Below are 24900 nucleotides of genomic sequence, written 5' to 3' on the forward strand. Positions count from 1 at the left end.
GGTGAGGTCTGAGTCGCCAAGGGAGCTCAGGGAGGAATCCTGTGAAGTGAATGTCCCATTGCTGGCGATGACAGGCTCTTCCATCAAACGTGTGGGCTAACAAATATACAGACGTGCAGTAACAGTCAAAAGATAAAATGCTAATGCATGGCAATGGTGGAAAATGTACTCACATTTTTTCAATACTGCAATGTAGAAATACTAGTATAAAAGTCCGGAATAAAAAAATACTTGAGTAAAAGGTATTGGCGTCAAAATATACTTAAGTACTCATTGTGCACAATATCCCACATGTTCCAAATGTGTAAAAATCCGTTGAAAATAGCAGATCTACAAGCTCACAATGCTTCGCTTTGCGACACGTTGTGAGCTTGTAAATTGGCTATTTTCAAATAGCCATGGCTGAAGTGTTTAATGTATGTTTTACAAAGTAAGTAGTAAGTTAGTAACGTGTTCAAATAATTAAAGTAAAGTGTTCAAATAATTGTAGTGGAGTAAAAGTAGGCCTACAATATTTGTCTCTGAGATGTTGTGGAGTAGAAGTAAAAGTATAGACATTTGGAAATACTCCAGTAAAGTAAAAGTATCTCAAAATGGTACAAGTACTTGAGTACATGTAATCAGCTACTTTCCACCACTGATGCATAGGCTACTGATTAACACTAATATGCCATTCATGTTTTATTATGTATGCCACTAAACATTGTGTGATGAAACAATCAATTGGTATTGGTGATAATTATGATAAATTGTGTTGTGTCAGATAATGGGACTTTCTTAGACTCACTTATTTGATTTGGTGAGAGATACGTAAATTAATGTTACAGTGCCCTCTTGTGGTAAACAAAAGCAATTATATTCAGGCTTGTCAACAAACATTGGCAAGATAGCCTTTTACCTGTAATCTTTCTAAAAATGTGTGAGTGTGTTATGAGTGTTTAATCAATAAACATTGTTCAGTAGCTAAATACCACTTGCACTTGTTTATCTTGTGTTTATATGAATGACAAGCGGATTTGTTGAAAGCACATTTATTTACATTGTAGTGTTATCTTTAAAACATACATCAGAATCCACTCACCATGCCTTTCAAAGCAAATATCTGTTCATAATGATATCCAACCAGTTAGTTTTAATTAAATGCTGCTAATGTTTAAAACAGCATATAAAAGCATGTTTTGCTGAGTAGTTACATTTTCACTTACGTTCTTTATTTTACATCTATCTTTACCCAAAATATTCTTTGTAAAGTTAGTAAAACATGCAGGGCAAATTCATAATAATATCAAAAACATGATGAAAAATGAAAACAGAATATAAAGGATTTACAGTGGTAAAACACATTCAAGAAGCAGAACAGAAATACTTGGCACAGGAAAAGAGCTCAAGCAAAATAAAGATAACAATGCTTCAAAATCATTTTCCTTTTCTAAAGAAAATGAGTTGCAAATTGTCAACTGAAATGTAGTATTTCTATATAAAACATACATTCATGCAATGTGTGTTGTAACAAATGGCACATCTCTCCAAAAATAATGTTAGCACTTTGGTTTTGACTGAATTTACAGTGAGACATTACAGAAAAATAACTACTACTTAGTGGACTTAAGACTACATAAATGAAGATGCACTATATACAATGGCTACAGTTCATCTTCATAATAACAGACATGAAAGTCCACACATCTGTGTGCATTGCCAGCTTTTCCAAAAAAATATGTGGACATAATGATTGACATTAATATTCAAGTAATGATTATACAGAAAGTTGATGGATGAAGATTGTTCCTAATGCATCCCAAGATGGTGTCAGGTTCACAAGTCTCAACTTTCTTCAAATGTGATGTGTAACGGAAGAAAGGACATACTCAATGGCAGATCTAGAAACAAAAATAAATAAAAAAACACAATTATGACTTGAAATCAAACCAAAGCATACGGAAAAAAAGAAGACAAAAAAAGATGAAATTTGAAAAATAAGCATACTGTAGGTGAAAATGCAAATAAAGAAACTATGTAAATGGATTTAGGTGGTATTGACTTTAATATAGTTTGTTTACCTGCATAACTAGGTGAGGGTGATGTGGGCTCACAAATCCATCCAAGTTGATTGGCTCGTAAGCCCCTGCTAATTGAGTATCTGAACTCCCATGGTGGATGCTGAAGGGGTTGGGCAGCTGTTAAAAAGAAATACAGATTCATCAATATAGCAATAATAAAGTTGAACACACATTATTTGCCTGCTAAATCAAATTACAAGCAAGCTGCATGGGGTGGGGGGGAATGGAAACAGGAAAATAATGATCTGACAAAAAATAATTTAAGAAAATTAAAGATGAGTAAAGACAAAAAAGAAAAGAAAGAAATAGCAACTTACAAGAACCAAAACAACAGTTGCAGGTCAGGGACAGCAGGATCAAGCCTGACACCATCTTGGAACTGAGTTTACCAGGAACACAGGTTGAATTGGTTGTCCAGTAATGGAGTGTGTACAATAATGATATAATAAACAGATGGGATGTTAAAGTCCACTGGCAAGGGGACATGAGTGCACTGTAAGAATGGCTGTGAATGATGGTTGGGGAACAGTCCACGTAATTTAGATGGATGCACTCTTTTCCAGTGTTTTATTTTGGTAGTGTCATTTTCCTGTCTTACAGTTGTATTCTGTTCGGCAAGGATCTGGCTAATTGGTTTATTTAGCCAGATAATCAAAAAATAATAATAATTGGGCCAACCGCTATACAAACATTCACAAAATTTAAAGGCATCTACATATGTTGAACACTACAGTATATCTATGTTGGCATATCTCATTGTCTATCATCAAAAGGATAACAAAAAATAGAGGATACTCTTATGTTTCAAAGGAAAAGAAGGAATACTGGAAAAATATCTCTTTTCAAAGTACATACTATATATATATTAGTTTCAGACTGCGTAAGTATACAAGTTTTGTTAAAAAGAATAAAAGGCAAACTATAAAATCAGTTGTGGTCACTTGGAAAACAAAAGAAATTCACTGTATTTCTTTCAAAAATAGAAATTGATTTGATGCTCAATATTAAAGAAAAGTCAAGGGACTTTTTCTCGCAGTTCTTAGCAGTTAAGGCTGGATATGTAAGGCATGGGTTTAGATATCTATTATATATGAAATAACTCAATTTTCAGCTACCAAGCCATTTCTTAATGTGACCACGTGCAGAGCAGAATAAATAATTTATCTATTTTAACCTAAACTATTTCTCCTATGAATTATGCAACTGTAGTGTGCATTGGCATCATAATTGATGAGTCCCCATGTTCTTATTGGGGTGGCCTTTAACTGCTAGTGCTTTAAGGGCCAGGGTTAACTAATCCTGGTTAGAATCGGCGGCTGTAGCCGGTGGAGGACGACGTGAAAGAGGAAGATGAAAAGTTCATGCTGAAGCCAGCGTCAATGCTGCCTCTCCGAGAGCCTGATCTTGATCCGGTCCTGGAGCCACTCCGGGAGCCACTGAGAGAGCCTGGCCCGCTGGCGTTGTAGGGGCTAGAGACGCCTTTGCTTGACTGTGAGCAGGCCTCGAGCAGCCTCAGAGCAGACCCTTCCTCCACCATGCTTCTGTCCATGGCATCTTTGAAAGAGATTTTGAGTTTGGTTTTGGGACAAGTTATATATTTGGAGTAAGCGCTGACATCTCTCAGCTTCTGAGCAGTGCGGGCATCAATGGTGCCTTTCCTGATGGACTCATCTAAAGACACTCTGCCCTCAAGGTCAGGCTCAATAAGCCCACCAGTGAGATACTGAACCTCAAGGAAGCGCTGGCCAGCCTCATAATACAGCCAGCCTTTCTTTAAAGCCTGGGAGGCAGACATCTTTGTTTTGGTTCTGGGGTCCTCAAATCCATTGAATGCTTTCTGAGCCAGGTTGATGCGATCAACCATGACTTTATCCAAGAGACCTTTTTCAGTTGCTTCAGTGGCAGTGAATCTCTCCCCAGTTGTGGGATCAATTATTCCACCTGTGCAGGCCTGGGCCTCCAGCAACCTTTGACCCGTTATGTTGTCTACCAGGTTTCTGTGCATAGCCTCAGTGATAGACACCTTCTCCAGAGTGTCTGTGTCCAAGATTCCAGCTACGGGGACGATCACTTCTGTTGGGTCATTCCAGATGACTGCTGGTGCTTTAATGGTGGGTATGGGGCTCATGAGGGAAGATGAGGTGGAGCCAGTGGTCGACCCAAAGGAGGATGAGCGAGAGCGGAAGCCCCCACTGTTTCCAGAGAGCATATCTGCAAATTCTGTGATGGACAAGTTTCCAGACCGATATGTATCAAGAGCTTTCTGGTCAATGAGACCACGCGTGAGAGCATCGTGAACATCATACTGTCTTCCTGACCTTCTGTCGATGATAATAGATTTCGCAGTACCATCAGAGGAGGTGGTGGTGACCTCTTCCCATTCACACTCTTGCTCAGCAAGCTCCAGGTAGGTCTGGTGGTCGATAAGTCCTTTCCTGTAGGCCTCATACACAGTCATCTCTTTGCCTGTTTCTGGGTCCACAATGACAACCCTGCGTTTACGCACAGAGGACTTGGAGGAGGTTTTCCTTTCACGTTTCTTCTCCTTGAGAAGCAGAAGCACCAGGCCAGTGTTTGGGTCAGTAAAACACCTTTCCATGAGCTCAAGGTAAGTTAGATTTTCCTCAGTGTTGGGATCAAAGAAGCCCTTGGTATCATCTGATGGATCTGTCAGAATCTCATTCATCTCTTCATCAAAGAGCCCACGTTCGAAGGCCACCTCGACATCCAGACGATGACTTTCATCAGGGTCAATGATTCCACCGGTGGCAATCTGTGCCTCCAAGAGACGGATGCCATGGTCTTTCAAGATGAGCCCCTTTTTCATAGCTTGAAACAGGGAGATTGTCTTGCCTGAATAGGGATCCCTGTATCCTGTCACTGCACGTTCAGCAGAGCGAAGCTTGTCTTTGAATTCTGGACCGACAATGCCCATTCTGACAGCCTCATCGACAGTGAGTTTGAGGTTTTTGATTGGGTCGATGACATACCCTGTGGCTGCTTGGGCCTCAAGCAATTCAAAGGCAGTGCCTGGCCTGATCATATTCTTCTTCATGGCCTGGTAAATTGACAGACGGTCATTACTGGACTCTACATAAACACCAGCAATACAGCTTGTGCCCTCAAGATATCGTGATAGTCTGGTGCTAACTTCCTCCACTGAAATTAGACCTTCATTCAACTGAGTGACAGTCTGCTGGTCAATGATCTGTGACCGGAGCAGCTCCTCTATTGTGATTTGCTTCCTCAGACCCTTGAACATCAGCCTCTTGTCTCCCAGGGACAGGACACGGAGCCCACCATCCAATTTACATCTCTTGAGCAGCTGAGCATATGACAGCTTCTCCTCAGTGACGGGGTCAACGAATCCCTTGACATCATCATTCAGCCTCTCATTGGTTTCCTTGTTGATGTACCCTCTCTGCGTGGCAACATCTGCTGGGAGGTGGAATTGGAATTCAGGATCAATGATGCCCCCAGTGGCATTCTGGGCCTCCAACATTTTTAGGGCATACTCCTCCAGTACCAGATCTTTCTTCATTGCTTGGAAGAGAGAGATGGTTTTTCCACTGTATGGATCTTTGTATCCTGTGACTGCTCTCTCAGCTGACAGCAGCTTATCGTGGATCTCTGGGCCAACAAGACCCTTACGAACAGCCTCATCAACAGTGAGAGTTTCATTTTTCACTGGATCAACAATGAATCCTGTGGCAGCCTGTGCCTCAAGGAGGCTGAGCGCGATTTCTGGCTTCAAGAAGCCTCTCTTCATTGCCTGGTAGATGCTCATCCTAGACATGGAGTCAGTCATGACCCCAGCAACACATCCTGTGCCATATAGATATTGCTTCACACTGGTCATCTCCATTATGTCCTGGATGTTCCTCTTGCCTTGCTTGAGGACATTGTACGTCTCCAGGTCAATGATGCGGGCATTGTACAGCTCTTCGATAGTTATCCTCCGCCTGATTGTGGTACATGACATCGCACTCTCCCCTCTGATGATTTCTCTCTGCTCCATTATCTCGATAATGATGATGATCATGCGTTCTTTAGTGATATTACCAGAGCGATATTCGGCCATGAGCCTCTCTCTCTCACGCTCTGGGAGTAGATTTGAGTTCATGACATCCCAAAGATTTGCTGGCATATCAGGGAGACCTTCAATTTTTGGAAGAGTAATCTGGGTACTGGTCAGGTCATTCTGAGTCTGTTCCTCAGTGTAGAGGTATGTCTTCTCCACAACAGTTGGAGACTGAGGCTTAGAGAGTGTGAGGAGAACCAGGCCTGTCTCTGGGTCTTTTGTGCACTTGTCTTTCAGCTGCTTGTATGTTACGTTCTCATCAGTTTCGGGGTCTACGAAGGCTTTGGTATCATCGCACGGTTCAGAGAGGGTGTTGGCAGTTTCTTTGTTTAAAATATTCTTTTGGTACGCAACATCGATGGGGACACGGTGACTGTTTACAGGGTCGATGATTCCTCCTGTGATCATCTGTGCTTCCAACAGTGGCATGGCATGCTCCTTCAGGATGAGCTCCTTTTGCATTGCTTGGAAGAGAGAGACTTTTTCACCCGTGAATGGGTCTTTATAGCCAGTGACAGCTTTTTCAGCAGAGAGCAGTTTTTCATGTAGCTCAGGCCCAACAAGTCCTGATTTCACAGCTTCATCTACCGACACAAACTGGTTTCTCAATGGATCTACAATGAAGCCAGTGGCAGCTTGGGCCTCAAGAAGTGAAAGCCCTGTGTTGTGTCTGATAAGCTTCTTCTTCATAGCCTGATAGATTGTGATTTTCTCATTTGTTGAGTCCAAATACAGACCTCCTATACTGTCAGAACCCTGGAGATATTTTCTGACATTGGGATTATCACTGACTTGTTTAGGTGTAGTTTTGCCTTGCTTCAATAGGTCAAAGGTTGATTTGTCAATGATTTTTGAGTCATACAGGGAGCTTGCTGGGATAGGAGCTCTGAGACCCTTGAAGTTGGACTGCTCTAGTTTCTTGGTCTCTTTCTCATTTATAATCGTGATGACAATCTTTATGATCTTTTCAATGGTCACCTTGCCTGACCTGTACTGTCTGATAAGGTCAAGCCTTTGTTGCTCCGTGAGATAATCAGAATGAATGAGTTCCCAGATGGTCATCTTCTTTCCTTTGAATGGTCCAGACTGAAGCTCTACGGTTGCCTGATTCATGGCCTCTTTGGTCTGTGCCTCAGTGTATGTCTGCTCCTCTTTTTTACTGATGGCTTCATCAGAAAGGGGAAGAAGCTGGAGGCCAGTGTTCTTGTCAGTGACACATCTCTTGAATAGCTCTGAGTAGGTGACATTTTCCTGTTTGTTGGGGTCAAAGAAACACTTTGTTTCGTTTGTGGGGTTGTGCAGAATCTGGTTAGTTTCATCGTCAAAATAGCCTCTCTTACAGGCAACATCATGTGGGACTCGATGGCTTTTCACTGGATCGATGATGCCGCCTGTGGTCAGCTGCGCATCAAGCAGACGGATTCCTTGTTCTTTAGGTATGAGATCTTTTTTCATTGCTTCAAAGAGAGATACAGTCTTTCCAGTGTATGGATCCTTGTATCCTGTCACCGCTCTTTCTGCAGATAAGAGTTTTTCGTGTAGCTCGGGGCCAACAACACCTGCTTTAACAGCCTCATCGACAGTGTGCTTCTGATTTTTTACAGGATCGACCACATATCCTGTTCCTGCTTGGGCCTCCAGCATATGTAATGCAGGTCCTGCCCTCATCATGTCCTTCTTTATCGCCTGATAGAAAGACATTGTCTCCTTTGTTGAGTCAATAACCACGCCTCCAATACAGTTTGTGCCCTTCAGTGCTTTGAGAACAGGCGCCATTTCGGACACTGCTTTCACTGTTGTATTTCCCTTGTGCAGCTTGTTGTACAGATCTTTGTCAATGACCTTGGATTCCAGGAGCTCAGTGGCAGGGACAGGGGCTCTCAGACCATCAAAGGCAATTTCGTTCTTCTTCTCTTTCTCCTCTGCTACAGTGATCACAATCTTGATAATTTTTTCTATTGTGATTTTGCCTGTCTTGTACTGGCGGAGAAGGTCCTTTCTCTGGTCCTCAGTGAAGTATTCAGAATTGATGATTTCCCAGATAGTAACAGTTTTGCCCTTGAATCTTCCAAATGGCAGAGACACAGTTGTTGTGTTGAAGACCTCCTTGGTCTCCTCCTCTGTGTAAATCCTAGAGCAATGAGCAGCCTTATCTGTGATTGGCAGGATAAGCAGACCGGTGTCAGGATCAGCGATACACCTCTCCATCAGCTGAGCATATGTCAATGGTTCCTGTGTGCTGGGGTCAAAGAATCCCTTTGTGTCGTCTGAGGGATCCTCCAGAATTTTGTTCATCTCTGTGTCATATAGTCCCTGTTTGCAAGCTGTTTCAATTGAAACACGGTGGCTATTAATAGGGTCAATGATGCCACCAGTAGCTATCTGAGCCTCAAGGACTCTAATGACTTGATCATGTTCAATCAGACCCTTCTTCATAGCCTCAAAGATAGAGATTCTCCCATCGGTGTATGGGTCTTTGTAGCCTAAAACAGCCCTCTCAGCAGAAAGCATTTTATTGTGAAGTTCAGGGCCAATCAGGCCCTCCTTGACAGCCTCGCTCACAGTGAGTTTCTGGTTCTTTATGGGGTCAATCATGTATCCTGTAGCTGCCTGGGCTTCCAGGAGGATCATGGCTGTACCTGGAGTGATCTTCTTCTCTTTCGATGCTTGATAGACTGATATTTTCTGATTGGACGGCGTCAACAGACCAGCAATGCAGTTCTTCCCTTTGAGGATGGTTTTCAGTTTTTCATTCTCGCCAAGCTCTTGCGCAGTCGTTTTGCCTTTCTTCAGTTTATCAAAGTCCTTTTTGCTCAAATAACCAAGATCACGGAGTCTGCTCGCAGGGACCTTATCACGTATGCCATCGAAAGCTGTGGGATCAATTTTACCCACGCTGTCCACTTCATCTCCATTTTGACCATTGAAAACACTCTTGGTCGTCGACACCGTCGTCTCAAGGACTACTTCGTTCACAGGGACTTTTTCAGATGCTTTCCGAGCCTCCTCAAGCTGCTGCAGTTGGTCCCGCAGTTTCTGGTTCTCTTCTGCCAGGATCCTTTCCTGCTCTAGCCTCTGCTTTTCCAGCTCCTGCATCTCTTTCTGTTTGTTCAGCATCTCCTGCTCAGCCTCTTTCTGCTTACTGAGGGCAGCGTTCATGGTGGCCTGGAGTTTCTTCTTCTCCTCCTCCATTTGCTTCCTCTGGCGCTCTTGTTCGTCTTTGAGGGCTTGGGCCTTTTTGACCTCCTCTTCAAACTCTTTCTCCAGTTTCTTTTTCTCATCCTCTATGAGCTTCTCCTTCTTCAGCAGCATCTCCTTCTCGGTCAGGAATGTCTGCTGGAGTAACGTCTTCTCTTGCTCCATTAGTTTATGCTGAGCATCAGCCATCTGATGGAGGGAAGAAGACAAAATCAAAAGTTAAAAAAGGTTTTATATGTTGTATGGCATATTCTCCACAGATTCGGCTTGACTTAATTTCTAATTTTCTAAAGGTGTAATTTGTACAATGCACTGTGCTTATGCATAATCGAAAGTATTGTTTGACTATAATGTCAGTCCTGTGATCATTACATTTGTTATATTAAAGGTTACTTAAAGTTTATGGAACCATTGTATTCCAATATAAGATTAGTTTTTTAATTTTATTTTGTTTATCATCATTTGGTAGGGATTAATTTTCAAATAGTTTTGTTTAAATGAAAGGATTAGGAATTGATGTATTTTAGCACCTAAACCAATTTTATTATGTCCATAGTGAGTCCATAGAGTCATTTCTCAGTGGTCAGTGTGTGTGTACTGAGTGCTCTGGGAGCACAGCACTTGAACAGCAACGCACCGACCGCTCTGCATTTCCGCATTTGTTAGCGCATATTTCCGAACAAACCCAGAGACAGTGCAATCTGGTATGAAGTAGTGGGCCACACTGTCAATTTACTAATCAATGTTTGGATTATTTTCATTTATAATTATTGTATTTATTTTCAAAGGGTTCATTGAAGGGTTCATACCTAAACTGGTTTTAAATGTCTATATACTGTACAAGAATTTAGCTCCAGTTACATTATAGAGTTGAAGCAGGTGAAATAGCAATAGGATTACCAGTTGTAAAATGTCAGACTTATTTGGAATTTAGCATTGTAATTTTGTCAATTTTGTAAAACATTACCAGATGCAATAAATGCATTTAAAGACAAATGTTTGATGCCACACACCACTTATTATAGAAACTAATATATAATTAATGATAAACTAATTATAATAATTAAATGGTTTTGAGACAACTGTATGGGCAGAGAGAGATGGGGAGTGACACGCAGCAGGATTCGAACCCGCGACACGCTAGGTGCCCGGACCGCTACGCCAGCCGTCCGGGCCTCTTACAGTATGTCTTGCACAATTTTGGTGGTGACATTGCCACACCACACACTACCAGACAACAAATAGCACTTGAGTGATTTTACACTGTACATCCCTGTTCAATGAAAGCATGAGAGAGGAGGGGGGTTCTGTGAGTGTGTAACGTTTTCAGAATTTTATATTGTGGGGGACATTACAGTACGTACGGTATCACCGCTCATTTTGGAATGGACATTCGGCACATATGCCTGCCTATCATGTAGAGTGTAGACTCTACCTATGATTTTTTTATGATCATAAATTCAACATTGTTTATGGAACAAGTTAATGCGGTATAAATGGGTTGTTACAGCAGGGTGACAATTATAAAACAGGTTGGTCAAATTACTGAATCTGATTGGATGATACAGTAGGTGTGGTATAATAACCATCTACTATGGCTGTGAAGTCTGCCTTTGTACAGTTCTAAATAACTCCGCAGTTAAGATAAATGTTAAAAGAACAATGGTAGCTTGTCTGCACATGATCTCTATTTCACCTCTACGGTAAAGTTTCTGTTAACATTTTAGGTGAGAAATAGGCCATGCAGTTGCTCAAAATTGATTCATTTCACATTTACAATACTGTAGCTAGTTTGTGTAATATTGTCGTGTAATATTTAAATTGTGTTAACAATATTCAGGAGCTTTCATGCAGTTATAGGGATGGCATCCACCTAGCTGCAGCTTTTAAAATGTTGTTATTGTTATCATTGTTTATTACACGGCTTGGTTGAATGCTTAATTCTGATTGGCCAATCACTGAATTCAGCGGTATGTTATTTCTGAATAATGGCCGATGAGTTCAATAACAGGCCGCTGTCTAATCAAAGACTCAGAGCACCTGCTGCGCTGCTTGATTTTATGCTGTATCCAACACGACAGCCATGTAAACAAAGGCACAACGTCATTTACAGCTAAACATTGCTCTCAAGAATGATTTTGAAAACATTTGAAGCGAGAAATAGACAATGCAGTAACCAAAAATGTATTCTATTTGTTGTTTTCCGAGGCGACCGTGTGGCGCTGGACGGATGGCCGCACCTGGCATAAATTTATGGAATACTTTCATTATCGGAAGCAAGGAAATACTTTGTTTTGTTGTTACTTTTGGGTCAATTTGTTAATGTATGTATTAAGTAGCCGTGTAATAAGCGGGATATTTGACGGCGAGGCGGTCATTGTCTAAAAATAAACCCCTCCAGGATCATTAAAGGATTTAATATCCTGTCAGGGTTTATTTCTCAACAATAACCACCTCGCTGTCAATTATCCCTTGCATAATTCTTAGATGTTATTTGATAGGTATTGTTAGATCATGTCAAAATTAACTTAATGGGTTTTTATTAGCTCCTGTATCATTTAAATTGTTTAATGCACAATTCACTATCATGGCCCAACAGGGAGGGGTAGTCTCGGTTTAGAGACTTTATACCAAAACGGCAGCATAAAATTACTTTTAGGAAAGGTCATTAGTCCCTAAATGGGTAAAGTTCAAAGGTCACAAAAAAGGTCAAAATCAGTAATCAAAATAAATTGTTGTGTTACGCTTTCTTTTTTATCATTGTCTATTATTGATCCACACTTTGTTAAAGCTACAATTCATTTATGTCCGTTGTCTCCCTCTCCTGATGGAGAAAAGCAATTTCAACAATGTCTGAACTACAGCCAAGATGGCAGATCTAAGGGTTGTCTATGGCTGTATGCTAACTTTATTGCCCTTGTCAACCAGGTGTCCTACATGACACCAGGGTGGAAATTTCTCAATGGAATAGAAGGCAAACCACCTCCAACCACTGCATATGCGCTAGGTATGTATTGTATTAACATACTCCATCACATTATGTATTATGAAACAGACTACATTTTTAAGTCTGGGAACACAATCAAAATAAAATATATTATTGTTAGACTTGATTTGGTCTGATATAGTCTTGGTCTATACTTCTTTACATATTTATGTCTACACATATCTATGTAGGACGTACATAGATATGTATAGACATAAAAGAATTATGGACCAAATGTTGAGATCCACCACTAAAAGAGGTATGGAGCAAATATTGAGAACCACCACTGTACCATACAGATTGGTAACAGCAGTGGCCATACAAAATTATGTTTTATGATCGTTGCTGTCCGGCAGAAAGCAGCTAACTCCATTGTGATGCTTTTGCATTTTTTTTCCATAAATCAGGGCCATTGAACACCCTTTACGTCTGTGTGTTGGTAAAAAAATGGAGCCAATGAAAAGCATTAAAAAGCGTTCTGACAAAACCAGCTAACTCCATTGGATCCTCAAACTTTCTGCTAAACCAGCTAAGTCCACCGGAGTTAGCTGGTTTTGCTGACTCCAGGCTCCACCCCCTTTTGACCTCCAACCTCATTGTGAGCTTGGAGGTCCATTCAGCTGTTCTTATTAATGATGAACAAAACCTCCTAACTCTTTTTTTCATTTCCTGAAAAATGAACATTTTGGAGAGCTGGGTCCTGCCGGACAGCAGAGACATATTAGAATACGTCCTGGTTTGTAGCTTTAACCTATTTGCAGTATATTATAAAATTGAATCTTCATTTCTTAATGTTTCTATTTTAAATACAGCTTTCACACTGGTTTGAATCTGATATGATTTAAGAACGCAATTATATATATATTGTTTTAAAGAAAAACAAAACAAAACATGAAGCTGGAAAATATGAAAGCATTCCAACATTCCAGGATATAATCAGCATGAACATAGTGCATTGTAAAACAATAAAATAATGATGAAATCAAAGAAATTGAATAAAACAATCAAAAGGATGTGATTTCATGATTAGTAGGTTTGATAAATAGAATAGAGGATATTTAAAGAAAATTTGGAAAATGGTTAGTTTTTCAGATAGACGGTTAACAATGACATAAGCTGCACTGTTATGCCATTTTTGACACAATACCTCTTTAGAATTATTTTGAAGGTCTTCAGCCTCCCTTTTCAGTCTAGCCTTCTCGCGTTCTAGGTCTGCAATAGCTTTGCGCAATTCATCCGCCTCTTTGCCGCTGCTTAGTCTTTGGACTTCCAGTTTTTCTACAACAGTCATTTTCTCTTTGGTGGCTAGTTCCGTCTCATGGAGACGGGCAGCAACTGAATCTGCTTGCTCCTTGAATTTCCTAGCCTCCTCTTGAGCTTTGGTTTGGGCATCACTGAGTTGAGATACTTGAAGTTTGAGCTTCTCTGCTTCCGCTCTAATCTCCAGCTGTCTCTTCCTCTCCGCCTCCAGTGACTTCTGGTAGCCCTCTGTCTCTTCATCAAGACGCTGTTGCATTAATTGTTTATCTTCAAGCAGCTTTTGGGCCTGCTCTTGGGCCAAGTCTTTCTGCCTTTGTAGCATTTCTGCCTCGGCTCTCAATTTAGATGCCTCTTGTAAGGCTTGCATTTTTTCCTTGAGCATCTTTTCTGCGAGTGCTCTTTGCTGATTGAGGTCAGCTTCGGCAAGCTGTCTCATGTGTGCAGCTTCTTGGGCCTCTATGCTGAGTCGAGCAGCTTCCTCTGCAAGCCTTTTCATATTCTCAGCCTCGTCAACAAGGAATTTCTGTGTGTTATCTTTGTCTTTCTGAGTGAGGCGTTTGTTTTCATCTTCAATTCTGAGTTTCAGTTTGAGCAGCTCCTCCATCTGGACCTTGACTTTGTACAGCTCCTCCTCCACCTGGGCCTTTTGTTTGACAGCATCGCCAACCTCATCCTTCAAGCGTTGCAACTCTTCGTCAAGGATTGATTTCTGCGTATCGGTTTCATCAAGCTGAAGTTTTACCTTTGTGAGCTCTTGCTCTACTTGGAATTTCTGTTTCAGTGTTTGCTCTGCCAGTTTCTTGTGCTTTGCCATTTCAGCATCGGCCTGCTGCTTCTGTTTGAGTGCAGAAGCTTCTGCCTGTGCTCTTTTAGCGGCTTCAAACTCTGCCTCCTTCCTCAACCTCTCAGCATCCTCCTGAGCTTTGGCCTGATTTGCAGCTTCCTGTTCAGCAGCCTGTTTCTGCCGTTCCGCATCCTCTGCTTGTTGACGGAAAAGTGCTGCCTCCCTCTCTGCCTTTTCCCTAGCAAATTCTGCCTCTTTAGCATGCTTCTTGGCTTTCTCATATTCTTCCTTGAGCTTCTGCTGTATGAGGCTGTCTTCTTTCCGTTGGACAAGAACACTTTGGACTTGCTGTTCAGCTGCACTGCATTTCTGGGCTGCTTGTTGAGCCACGACAATCTGCATCTCTGCTTCTTTGTCGGCCTCTTCTTTCTGCTTTCTGGCTTCTTCTGCTTTCTTTTTGAGACGCGCAACCTCCTCTTGTGCTGCCTTGCGTTGCCTGGCTGCTTCTTCCTCTGCAGCAGCGATCTTCTTTACCTTTTCTTCTGCCTCCCTCCTCCTCTTCTCCTCCTCCAGCGCAAGTTTCCTCAATTTTTCTGCCTCCTCCTCAGCTCGGAGTCGACTTTGTTGAGTCTCGTCTGCAATGTTTTTCAGTTTGTTAAGCTCTAGCTCTAGATCAAGCTTCCCAGATGAGGCCTTTTCAAAGTTGAGCTTGAGAATTCGAATTTCCTCTTCAACAATTCGTCTCTGTTTGAGAGTGTCATCCACAATTGCCTTTTGTCTTTCCATCTCAACCTCAGAAGACTTCTTGAGCAGGACTATCTTCTCCTCAATGTCTTGTTTATGCTGGGTGGCCTGATCTTCCAGAGCCTTCCTCTGGTAAGACTCATCCTCAGCTTGCCGTCTGAGCCGCTCATTTTCAGCCTCCTTCTCCTTCAGGGCAATTTCGGCCTCTGTTCTCATACGAGTGGCTTCATTGATGGCAGCAAGCTTCTCCTTGAGGATCCTTTCGGCCTCCGCTCTCTGACGAGCAGCCTCTTCCTCGGCAACCTGCCTCTGACGCTTGGCCTCCTCAGAAATGGATCGAAGTTTGGCGGCCTCTTCTGCCAGGTCCCTCATTTTGGCTGCTTCGGTCTCAAGGAGCTGTTTGCTTTTTTCTGTGTTGGACATGCTCTCCTTTTCTGCCTTGGACTTCATTTGAAGGAGCATATCCATTTCACTCCTCACTTTGATCAGTTCATCCTCCAGCTGCTTCCTGTCTTGTTGTGCTGCGCTGACTTCGTTTTTCAGTCGGTAAAGTTCACTATCAAGGAGAGATCTCTGCTGTTCTGCATGGTCAAAGTCTGCCCTGAGGCGTATAAGTTCTTGTTCTGCGGTGAGCTTTTGCTGAGCTGTGCCCTCGGCTATCTTCCTCTGCCGCTCCAGTTCTTTCTCAGCCATCTCCTTCTGCTTCAGTGCAGACTCTTCAGCTTTGGCTCTCTTTTTAGCTGCACGCTCAGCCTCATCTCTTTGTTTCTCAGCTTCCTCTTGGGCAACGCTCTTTTTGTGGGCTTCTTCCTCAGCCTGGAGCCTCAGGCGGAGCGCCTCATTGGCCTTTTGCCTCCATTTTTCAAGTTCTTTTTCAGCCTCCTCCCTGGCCTGTTCTGCGTCCCCCTGTTGTTGCTTGAGCCGCGTGGCCTCCTGCTGTAGGTGCAGGACAGTGCCATGCTCTTGTTTAAGAGATTCCTCCAACTTTGAGGTCTTTTCCATGTAGGACATGCGCTTGCTCTGCAGTTCAACGGCGGCACTCTTCTGGGCTGCGTCCTGGGCAAGCTTGATTTGTCTCGTCTTCTCTACTTCGGCCTGCTTCATTTGCCTTTCGGCCTCCTCTCCCTGCATCTTGAGTTGTTCAAGGTCGTCCAGGGCTTTTTGCTTTTGCCTTGCAGCTTCTTGCTCTGCTTCCGATTTGCGTTTGAGTTCCTCCTCTGCTTTGCGCTTCTTCTGGGTCTCCTCGTTGACTTGTTTGCGGAGCTTCTCAGCCTCCTCTTGGGCGGCCTTTCTGAGTTTCTCAGCTTCATCCGCTTTTTTGCGGAGCTGTTGCAGCTCGTTCTCCGTCGTGGATTTCTGTTTCACCGTTGTCTCAAGTTGAATCCTGATGAGATGTATTTCCTCCTCAATCTTGACCCTGCTTTGCAGAGCCTCTTCAACCTGTTGGCTTTTGTCCTTCATCTGCTGCTCCGAGAGGTTTTTGAGCTCATGAAGCTCCTGCTGGATGTTGTGCTTTTGCTTTTCTGCATCTACGGCCACAATTTCTCTCCTGCTGACTTCCTCCTGCATTTTGAGCTTCAGCTCATGAGCCTCTTTCTCTGCCTTGGCAATGGCCTTTGCATGAGCTTGAGCTAACTGCTTCTGTTTGTCTAACTCGGCCTGCATTTCGGCAATTTTTTTCCTCTCTTCCGCTTTGAGTTTCTCTGCAGCTTTCTGTATTAGTGGAAGCAAATGGTAAAGGAAGAATTGTAATTAAACATGAAAGGTTAAATTATAGGTAACACTTCACATTAACCAACTCAAATAGTGTGTATTAACACTATAATTACTTTTGGTAATCACAGTATAAACACACTGATATGAGCATTTTAATGTATTGTATTACCCACTCTATGTTAATGTTAAAAGTTAGCTCAAAGATCAAGTCACACGTTTAGTTGCATATTCATTAAGGTGATGTTAAATTCACGATGCAGTTAAAGTAATTATTCAAGGCAAGACAACACAAGACAAATGGATGATGCATGGATGTATCAATTAATGTATGGAAACAAAATATCACTTCACAATACAGCAATGAAATCATATGGCATGCAACTGTAGCTCTTTTGTAATATGTTGCTCTCAAATTTGTGCAACAAGTTAACTGCATATCAGCAATATTCTTTCCTTCTCATCTGGTTTAGACCTTGTAACACCTCACTCAGCCCATTTTACCATCAAACTACAAATAACTGCTCTAAATATCAATATTAAAACTACACTACGTACAACATCATTGGCTTCTTGGTTAAAGTAGCCATTTACATCCTCAGCAACTTCTTCTGATCTCTTTTAATTCATAGGGGGTTCTTTATGTCACTTGTCAAGAAAATGACAGTAAAAAGGAAAGGCAAGGTCAAAAGGACAGTCAAGCATTAAGTTAAGAGACCACTATTCAGTAGTTTAACAAGATTGATAGTGCCCATGAGCAATAGAAATAGTAAAAGAAGGAAGGATTTGTTAAAACCACTTAAACCCTATATATTTTGTTATAGGACAAATAGCGAAAGTAGCCGATCTGCAAGCTCACAACACATCACAATGTGACGCGTTGTGTGCTTGTAGACGCCAAGGGCAAAGTGTTTAATAGCAAAGAGAATTGGTGAAGTTGCTGCAGTAACATAATTAAGAAAGAAGTGGAAGCAGGTCAGGCTAATACATAAATGCAGTATAGTTTGAGAGAGATGGGTGAGGATGAGAGACAGAATGAAGGATATAGATACCTGACGCACTGTGTATAATTTTCCTCTTTAACGCCCAAACAAGTTAAGCATTCATCATGACAAAGCACTGGCAAGCAGTTAAGAGAAGCAAAGGAAAATGAAACATTAGGGTTAGAAAAGAAATCAAGACTTTGAACTCGAGTTAATTTGAAAAAGGACATTTGAAGACCATGGAAAACAGCCTGAAGCATAGTGAGAACTTTGAAATACATAGAAGACAAAGTGACCAATGAGAAAAGGAAAGGGAAAAACAACACAGTGAAAGGAAGGGTAGGGGGGCCCTATGGCAAATATACAATGGCAAATCACTTCACATCAAATGAATGAAGTGGCCAATTTAAACATATTTTTTTATACAACGGTTATGATTTTAAAGTGATATTGGGGATGCTCTTCAACCGTAGTTTTGGTCTGCATTGTTCTCAGTACATTTCACTAATGCATTCACTTCAATTTCACTGCACTCGAAACACCATGCTTTCACCACAACGGGTTATTGTTTGAATTAAGACCCCTAAAATACTGCTATCTTATTGAAATACTACAGCTTAGCTACAGTATGCCAATGTTTCATGCTTTTATGTAAATGCAAAGGAACAAATCGTCACCAGTACATTAATTAATGTGTAGGGGGGTGTATGTCCATGTTGAAGAGTGAACATAATGTGCGTGCGTGTGTGTGTGTGTGTGTGTGTGTGTGTGTGTGTGTGTGTGTGTGTGTGTGTATGCATGCGTGCGGTTGGAAGGTCGGTTGATTTGGTTGGTTGATTGGAAGGTCGGTTGGTTGGTTGGTTATTTGGTTGATTAATTGGTTGGTTGGTTGGGTTAAAGTTAGACCTCAGACTGGTTCTGAACCCCAGTGAGATGTCACGCACCTCCTCGTCCTCCAGGCGGCGCTGCGAATCTGTGATGAACTTAATGTACTGACTGGTCAGAGTCATCAGCTCGCTGTAGCGGGTCCTCAGAGTCACATACTGATACACAGAGAGGAAAAAGACAATACATAAACGTCATCTTTTTATGCTGCCAGCACAGGTCTACAAGCTCACAATGCGCCGCATCGTGAAATGTTGTGAGCTTGTAGATCGGCTATTTTCAAAAAGCCTATGTATAAAATAGGGCTAAAGGTGTTAATGTATGTTTTATAATATAATAATTTATATCTGAAAATAGTAACTAAAGTTTTCAAATAATTGTAGTGGAGTAAAAGTACAATATTTGCCTCTGAGATGTAGTGGAGTAGAAGTAAAAGTACAGAAAATTGGAAATACTATATAAGTAAAAATACCTCACAACTGTACTTAAGTACAGTACTTGAGTAAATGTACTTAGTTACTTTACACCACTAGGTCCCTCCTAGTCCTAATATAATACACTTTTTAATGCCCCTAATCATCAGGTTTTAAAATTTTGTCTGTTAGAAACCAAATTTTGTTTGTCAGAAACCAACCTCCTGGATGATGTTATCAGATGCAGAATCCATTTTGGTCTTCTTAAGTGGGGCAGCTAGTGGTTCCATTTGAGCTCTGTAGGCCACCAACTGGAGTTCATAATCCTGTCAAAACAATTAAAGGGTTAAAATCATAGTTATGTTTCCTTAATATGACGCTGTACAATATTCACAACAATATGCAGAGCAATCTCGGTTGATTCTTACTGTACCTTGATCGTGTCAATGTAAGCCTTGGCATATTGTTGACACTCATCAACCTTTTCTTTGTTCTTCTCTATCTCCTCCAGAAGTTTCTGTTTGGAACAACAACAATAAAAATCCATGTTAAGTTTTTTGTTTAATTGTGTGGTTTATGGGATCATCTCACTATTTTAATGAATGACCAATGGTGAAACCAATTTGCTATGACATGAAAACCTGGATAAACTACCCAAACCTTTATTACTGGGCAAACAATGTACCTTCTCCTGGGCCAGTTGCTCCTTCAGAATTTTGCTGTCAGTGATCTGCACAGCCTGGATCTTCTCTTGCCTCTGCTTGGCATCTGCGATCCAGCTGATCAGCCAGTCGTAGCTCTGCCTGTAGTAGCCCAACTGGCGGCCCAGCTGGTCAAGCTCCCTCAGGCGTAGGTCGATCTGGGTGAACACGACCTTCCAGCGGTCTTGGAGCCCGGACAGGTGCTGCCGGTAATGCTCCAGGTCAACGTCACGCTCGCTGTGCACGCGGGACATCTTTTCATTGACTGCAGCGGCCTTCTTCAGTTCTCCCTCCAGGGCATCGAATACTGGCTGCTGGCCTTCGGCTTCAGTTCGCGTTTTCTATGGGTTTAGCAAAAAGGAAGGAGAATGTCCTGATACCATGCATTTTATACATCCATCTTCAATATAATGTAGATAAAACTATTGCCTATAATAAATACATCAGTTTTAATTGACAATCAATGCAACTCATACATACAGTAGAACAGGGTTATAATGCTAATCAAGAGCCTCAACTCCAATTTGACACAGTAAAACTCACAACAAACTACTGTGCACTCTAAAACTTGTCAAAGTGTCAAACTTCCACACTGCCCGAACGGAAAAAAGCTCTCTCCTGCCCAAAGTGTAAGACTCTAGGACAGAGGCCTGTTTGTTCTGTTAAAAGGTTTATACAACGCAGAGGCAAATGCCTAATGATACTGACCTTCAGCTGGGTGCGGTAAGTCTCAACCTCCTTGACGTCATTGGGAACGGTGTGCACCTCACGCAGGCCATCCTCGTACTTCTTGAGAACTCCCTCGGCACCCTGCGTGTTCCGAACCACCACTTCTACAGTTTTCAGCCTGAGGCAGGGAAAAGTACCGGAGCAAAAGGAAAAGCAGCATAGGAAAGTTAAGAAAATGAAAAGACTGTGGATTTTCTCCTGTTATATACCATATTCACACAGCGGCCATTTTGTTCTTACTTCATGGTGGAAAACCCCACTCCGAGTATGAAGTAATAAAATGAAGTAATAAAATGGCCACCAATTTAATAAGGTCAAATAAATTCAATTGGCATGGTAAAAGTGGGGTTCATGGGGAATCATGACTCACTTCTCCAGATAAACGGAGGACAGCATGTAGGCGTGATCCATCTTCTGCACAGTGAGATCAAGCTCCGAGCGCAGGACAGGGGCCGACACGGACTGCGGGGAGGAGGCCAACACCTCCTCTGTCTTCACGGCCACCTTGTTAAGGTCTTTCTTGATGCCCTCCAGCTCTGTTTGCAGTTTCTGTGGAATGAAAGGAGAAACGAGAGGGTTAACTAAGACAGGCCACAATCGCAGAGAAACTTGGAAAACATCTCAGCCCGGCAAAAAAATCAAACTCGTGGAAAGAAGAAAAACAACAACGAGGAGGGAAGAAAAAGTATAATCACATCCGAGTCAACCTGTGTGGGGCTCTGTGCCAGCTGCACAGGCCACAGGTGTTGAATAAGAGCCAACAGACTCAGGGCCAGCACGGACCACAGAAACTGCAGTAGTAATGTGGTCAGCGGGCCTGAAAGGTTGCCATCTTCTGCCTCCTCCATTGAGCCGCATACAAATTCAAAGCCTAAACAGCACGGTCCGAGGTGCAGCGATGTTCTCCGGTTCCATGTCGACTTTCCTCTCCAGAGCGTTCTCTGCCAGGCACACAGTTGGGGCGAAATCTATCCCTCCTCCCTCTTTCCTTCTATCTAACTCGGCTCCGCCTAGACCATTTTCCACTAACTCATTGCTCTGTCCCAGAGCCGAGGCTTGTTTTTTTTGTGTTTTTTATAATACATTCTCAAACCACTTATTCTAACCAGGAAGAAAATTAGTGAGAAAATCAGTGTCAAATGTCCACCTATTAGGCCGTCTTATGTTTCCACGCTGCTCTGTGGAGAGCATTGTCTTCCTGTGTGGTGCCTGTGTGGTGCCTGTTTTTGTTGTTTCCACTGCCTTAGAAATCCCCTGGTTTATCTACTACTGTGTGTGTGATTAGGAAATGGTGAAACATTTAAAAAATAAACTCTATAATGAGCATGTACCTTCTGCTCTGTGGTCTTTAGAGCACATTGTTTCAGAGGGTCTTCTTTCACAGGTTGCCGTATGCGTGACACAGTTTGGCCCTCACAGCCCTCGATGCGCAGACGCAGGTCCTTGATCTGACTGATGTAGGACTTGCAGACAAACTCGTCTTGTTCACCTGTGGGGTAACACAACAAGGGAGTTAGGCTTCAATTATACTTTGTCATACAACCCTGTTGTATGACAAAAACAATGTATTTTCCTGTTGTGCAATGAAATATAAATTAGCCTTTAAATAAACAATTACAATGACTCCCTCTGATTGAAGGGGCCATAGATGGAACTCTAGGATTAACTTATGTGTCAAGGTAATACAAATGCTAAAATAGTATTATAAAGTACAATACAAATGTAGATGATTCAATATTCTACATATACGGTATATCTTTGACAGAAGCTCTATGTTTGTGATGGAGTATAACATGGCATGTTTATGACATTGCAGATAAGTTGCCAAGTCATATCCATGTCCTTTCACACTATAAACTTTGCATTCTCAAGCCACTGCAAATTGTGGATACTTGGTAGCTTGGTAAGTGCACTTTGGAACAGCATCTAACATGCATGTGTTCATGTATTGTATCTCAAAGGCACGCACGCACACACACACCCACACACACACGCACGCTCGCTTACTGTATTTGCAAATATTATTATTATTATTGTCAACCTTGGCAACAATTTAGTGGTATGACTATTTTGCGCATGACAAAAATCACACAGCTTAAAGCCTGATAACAATCCTCAGCAAATAAAAAATAAACATGCAGTCACTCAGAATTCTATGAGCTATAGCAACGAACAACATGGAACATGAACTGTCAGTTGCTCTAGAGTGGTGAAAAGCACTGCTGGAACTGAACACCCCATCCATGGCTCAAACGCATGGCCATACATTGTCCGGGTGAGCTATAGCTTGCCTTAGAGCACCTTCACTCTTAACATCACTTACCTTTGCGTTTAGTAACCATTGCTCCTGAAAGGTGAATTCACATTTCACATTTATCTGATGTTGCTAAACGTCAGTAGTCACTAACAAAATACAGAAGTAATTCCAAATGTTTGCTACAGTATATGTAATGATCAAATGCAGCCAGTTGAGTTTGAACAACATTGCACTGACTTTAACCACTTAAACCCTATTATATTCTAAAAGCTTACAATCAGAGACAGATCTGTTATTTTCACACAAATGTTTGCCGAATGTTGTTTGCCGAATGTTCGCTCAGAATAGGGATGATAGGGTTCATGTGGTTAATCAAAACTAGCTCTTTGGAGTAACTCTGAGGTAGGCTACCTTTCTCCATGGAGCGAAGCAGGCTGTCAAAGTGCTGGGTTGTCTTGGTGTAGTCTCCCTCAATCTGCGTTTGGTCGTCGGGGCCGAAGAGCTGCGAGTTCTGGCTGTCACGCATGAAGTCCTGGTAATGGAGTTCCAAGGTCTTCATCATCAGCCTGTACTCCTCTGTTTTCATCGTCTTAAACTGTACAACAGAAGAGGAGGCGTTAAGCTTGATGGCATAATTTCAACTGAAAATATGTACGTATATATTTTGCCAAAGCATAAATAAAGGAGGCTTTAATGCGGGGGATTCATTATTTGCAGTTCCACAATAATCAAAAGAATGTGCTACTATAATGGTATTAAGAACATGTTGCTATTCCTATTTTATTATACCAAGACAGCATCAAATAAGCATCCGAGCACAAAGACATCCCTATTTGCTGCTTTGTTGATTTCACACGCTATAATGGGGACACGCTGTTCCAAACAGTGCAATGAATTTCCCCCTGTGATTGAATTTAGATTCTCTTTAATGTAATCAACCTTCTTATTCCAGGTATAAAAACAGTCTTAAATAGTCTTACATAGTCTTATCTCCAATATACAGAATGACTCATTAGTGAATTTAGAACCACATTGTCATATGGCGCTGGGTGGGTGGTCAAGAAAAAAATGATATAATCTACCACATGCTTATCGGTCAATGTTTACATTCTCAATGGCTTTACACATCGGGGGGCATGACAAATAAATTATATGAAAATGTGAATTACTCGCTGGCGAATATTTAGCATAGAAAATACATTTTAATGCCTTATTCATACAGGTGGATGCCTTTATTTGCGGTGCCGAAGTTCGGAAAATGTCTACATTGTTCCGAATAAACATTACATCCACATTCTGTGTGAATGTACCCATGACACAACAAAACTATATATTTTCGGGGTGAATGAATCGCATGAAAATGGATCTTCAGAGTTAAATGGACACTGTGGATCTTATTGTGGGTATACTGTATACTGTAAACAGTGGTTCCCAAACTTTTTAGCTTGTAGATGTTCTAATTCCACTTCTTTCACTTTTTTTGTTTATTTTATGGAAATGATTAGATTGTTTTATTTTATCTATGAGATACCTTTGAAAATGTGTTTAATTGATGAAATGTGGTTATTAATAGTTGTTTTCAACCGATGAAAAGTTGTGTTTTTTTTGTTTAAACTTTTTGTAATCTTTTGAAATAATATGTATGTATGTTTTAAATGTACCCAAACATGTCCTGACCCACTGTTTGGGAAACAGTGCTGTAATACATTGTGTGCAGAACATCTGTACTGTAAGACTGACCATTGTGATGTTCCAGGTTCGTATCTGCGTGATGTCCCTCATGAGGTACTGCCAGGACAGTAGACTCTTCATGTCCACATGGAGTCTCTGCCACAGAACCATCATCTGCTGATGTCCTGTATCCAGGCTAAAAGGAGGAGAGGGCAGAGGGAGACAGAGGTAGACTATGTCAGAGAGACCGTAAGGGAACGCACTTTGCCAATTATTAGACACGGTAATGTACAATGATGTCGCTCGCCGAAAACAGCTAATCTACAAGCTCACTACACGGCGTGTTGTAAGCCTGTTTTCGGCACACGTAATTCATTTATTTTAACGTGTCGCTTAACTTGTCGCTTGTCCAAAAATAACACATTTTAAAGCGAA

The 24900-nt window shown here is 41.7% G+C and overlaps 1 protein-coding gene across 19 annotated transcripts in view; it reads right to left on the reverse strand.

The window, feature by feature from the left end:
- Nucleotides 1–1015: 1015 nt before the first annotated feature.
- Nucleotides 1016–24900, reverse strand: part of plecb (plectin b) — a 135254-nt gene continuing 111369 nt past the window's right edge. For 14 of the 19 annotated variants that reach the window (XM_084053676.1, XM_084053660.1, XM_084053662.1 and 11 more), the window contains 14 exons: nucleotides 24535–24661; nucleotides 23206–23389; nucleotides 22861–22884; nucleotides 21869–22026; nucleotides 20908–21086; nucleotides 20517–20655; nucleotides 19793–20149; nucleotides 19541–19624; nucleotides 19329–19433; nucleotides 18754–18852; nucleotides 13473–16826; nucleotides 2378–9528; nucleotides 2061–2177; nucleotides 1016–1880 (listed from right to left, as the gene is read on the reverse strand). In XM_084053676.1, the coding sequence (XP_083909802.1) occupies nucleotides 3364–9528; nucleotides 13473–16826; nucleotides 18754–18852; nucleotides 19329–19433; nucleotides 19541–19624; nucleotides 19793–20149; nucleotides 20517–20655; nucleotides 20908–21086; nucleotides 21869–22026; nucleotides 22861–22884; nucleotides 23206–23389; nucleotides 24535–24661 (10975 nt within the window). In that variant the 3' untranslated portion in view covers nucleotides 1016–1880; nucleotides 2061–2177; nucleotides 2378–3363. The remainder of the gene's footprint in view (nucleotides 1881–2060; nucleotides 2178–2377; nucleotides 9529–13472; nucleotides 16827–18753; nucleotides 18853–19328; nucleotides 19434–19540; nucleotides 19625–19792; nucleotides 20150–20516; nucleotides 20656–20907; nucleotides 21087–21868; nucleotides 22027–22860; nucleotides 22885–23205; nucleotides 23390–24534; nucleotides 24662–24900) is intronic. The other 5 variants (XM_084053670.1, XM_084053671.1, XM_084053659.1 and 2 more) reach the window with 2 other exon arrangements.

Source organism: Gymnoscopelus microlampas (assembly GCF_963454915.1).
Source record: "Gymnoscopelus microlampas genome assembly, chromosome: 3".
Lineage (NCBI taxonomy): Eukaryota > Metazoa > Chordata > Actinopteri > Myctophiformes > Myctophidae > Gymnoscopelus > Gymnoscopelus microlampas.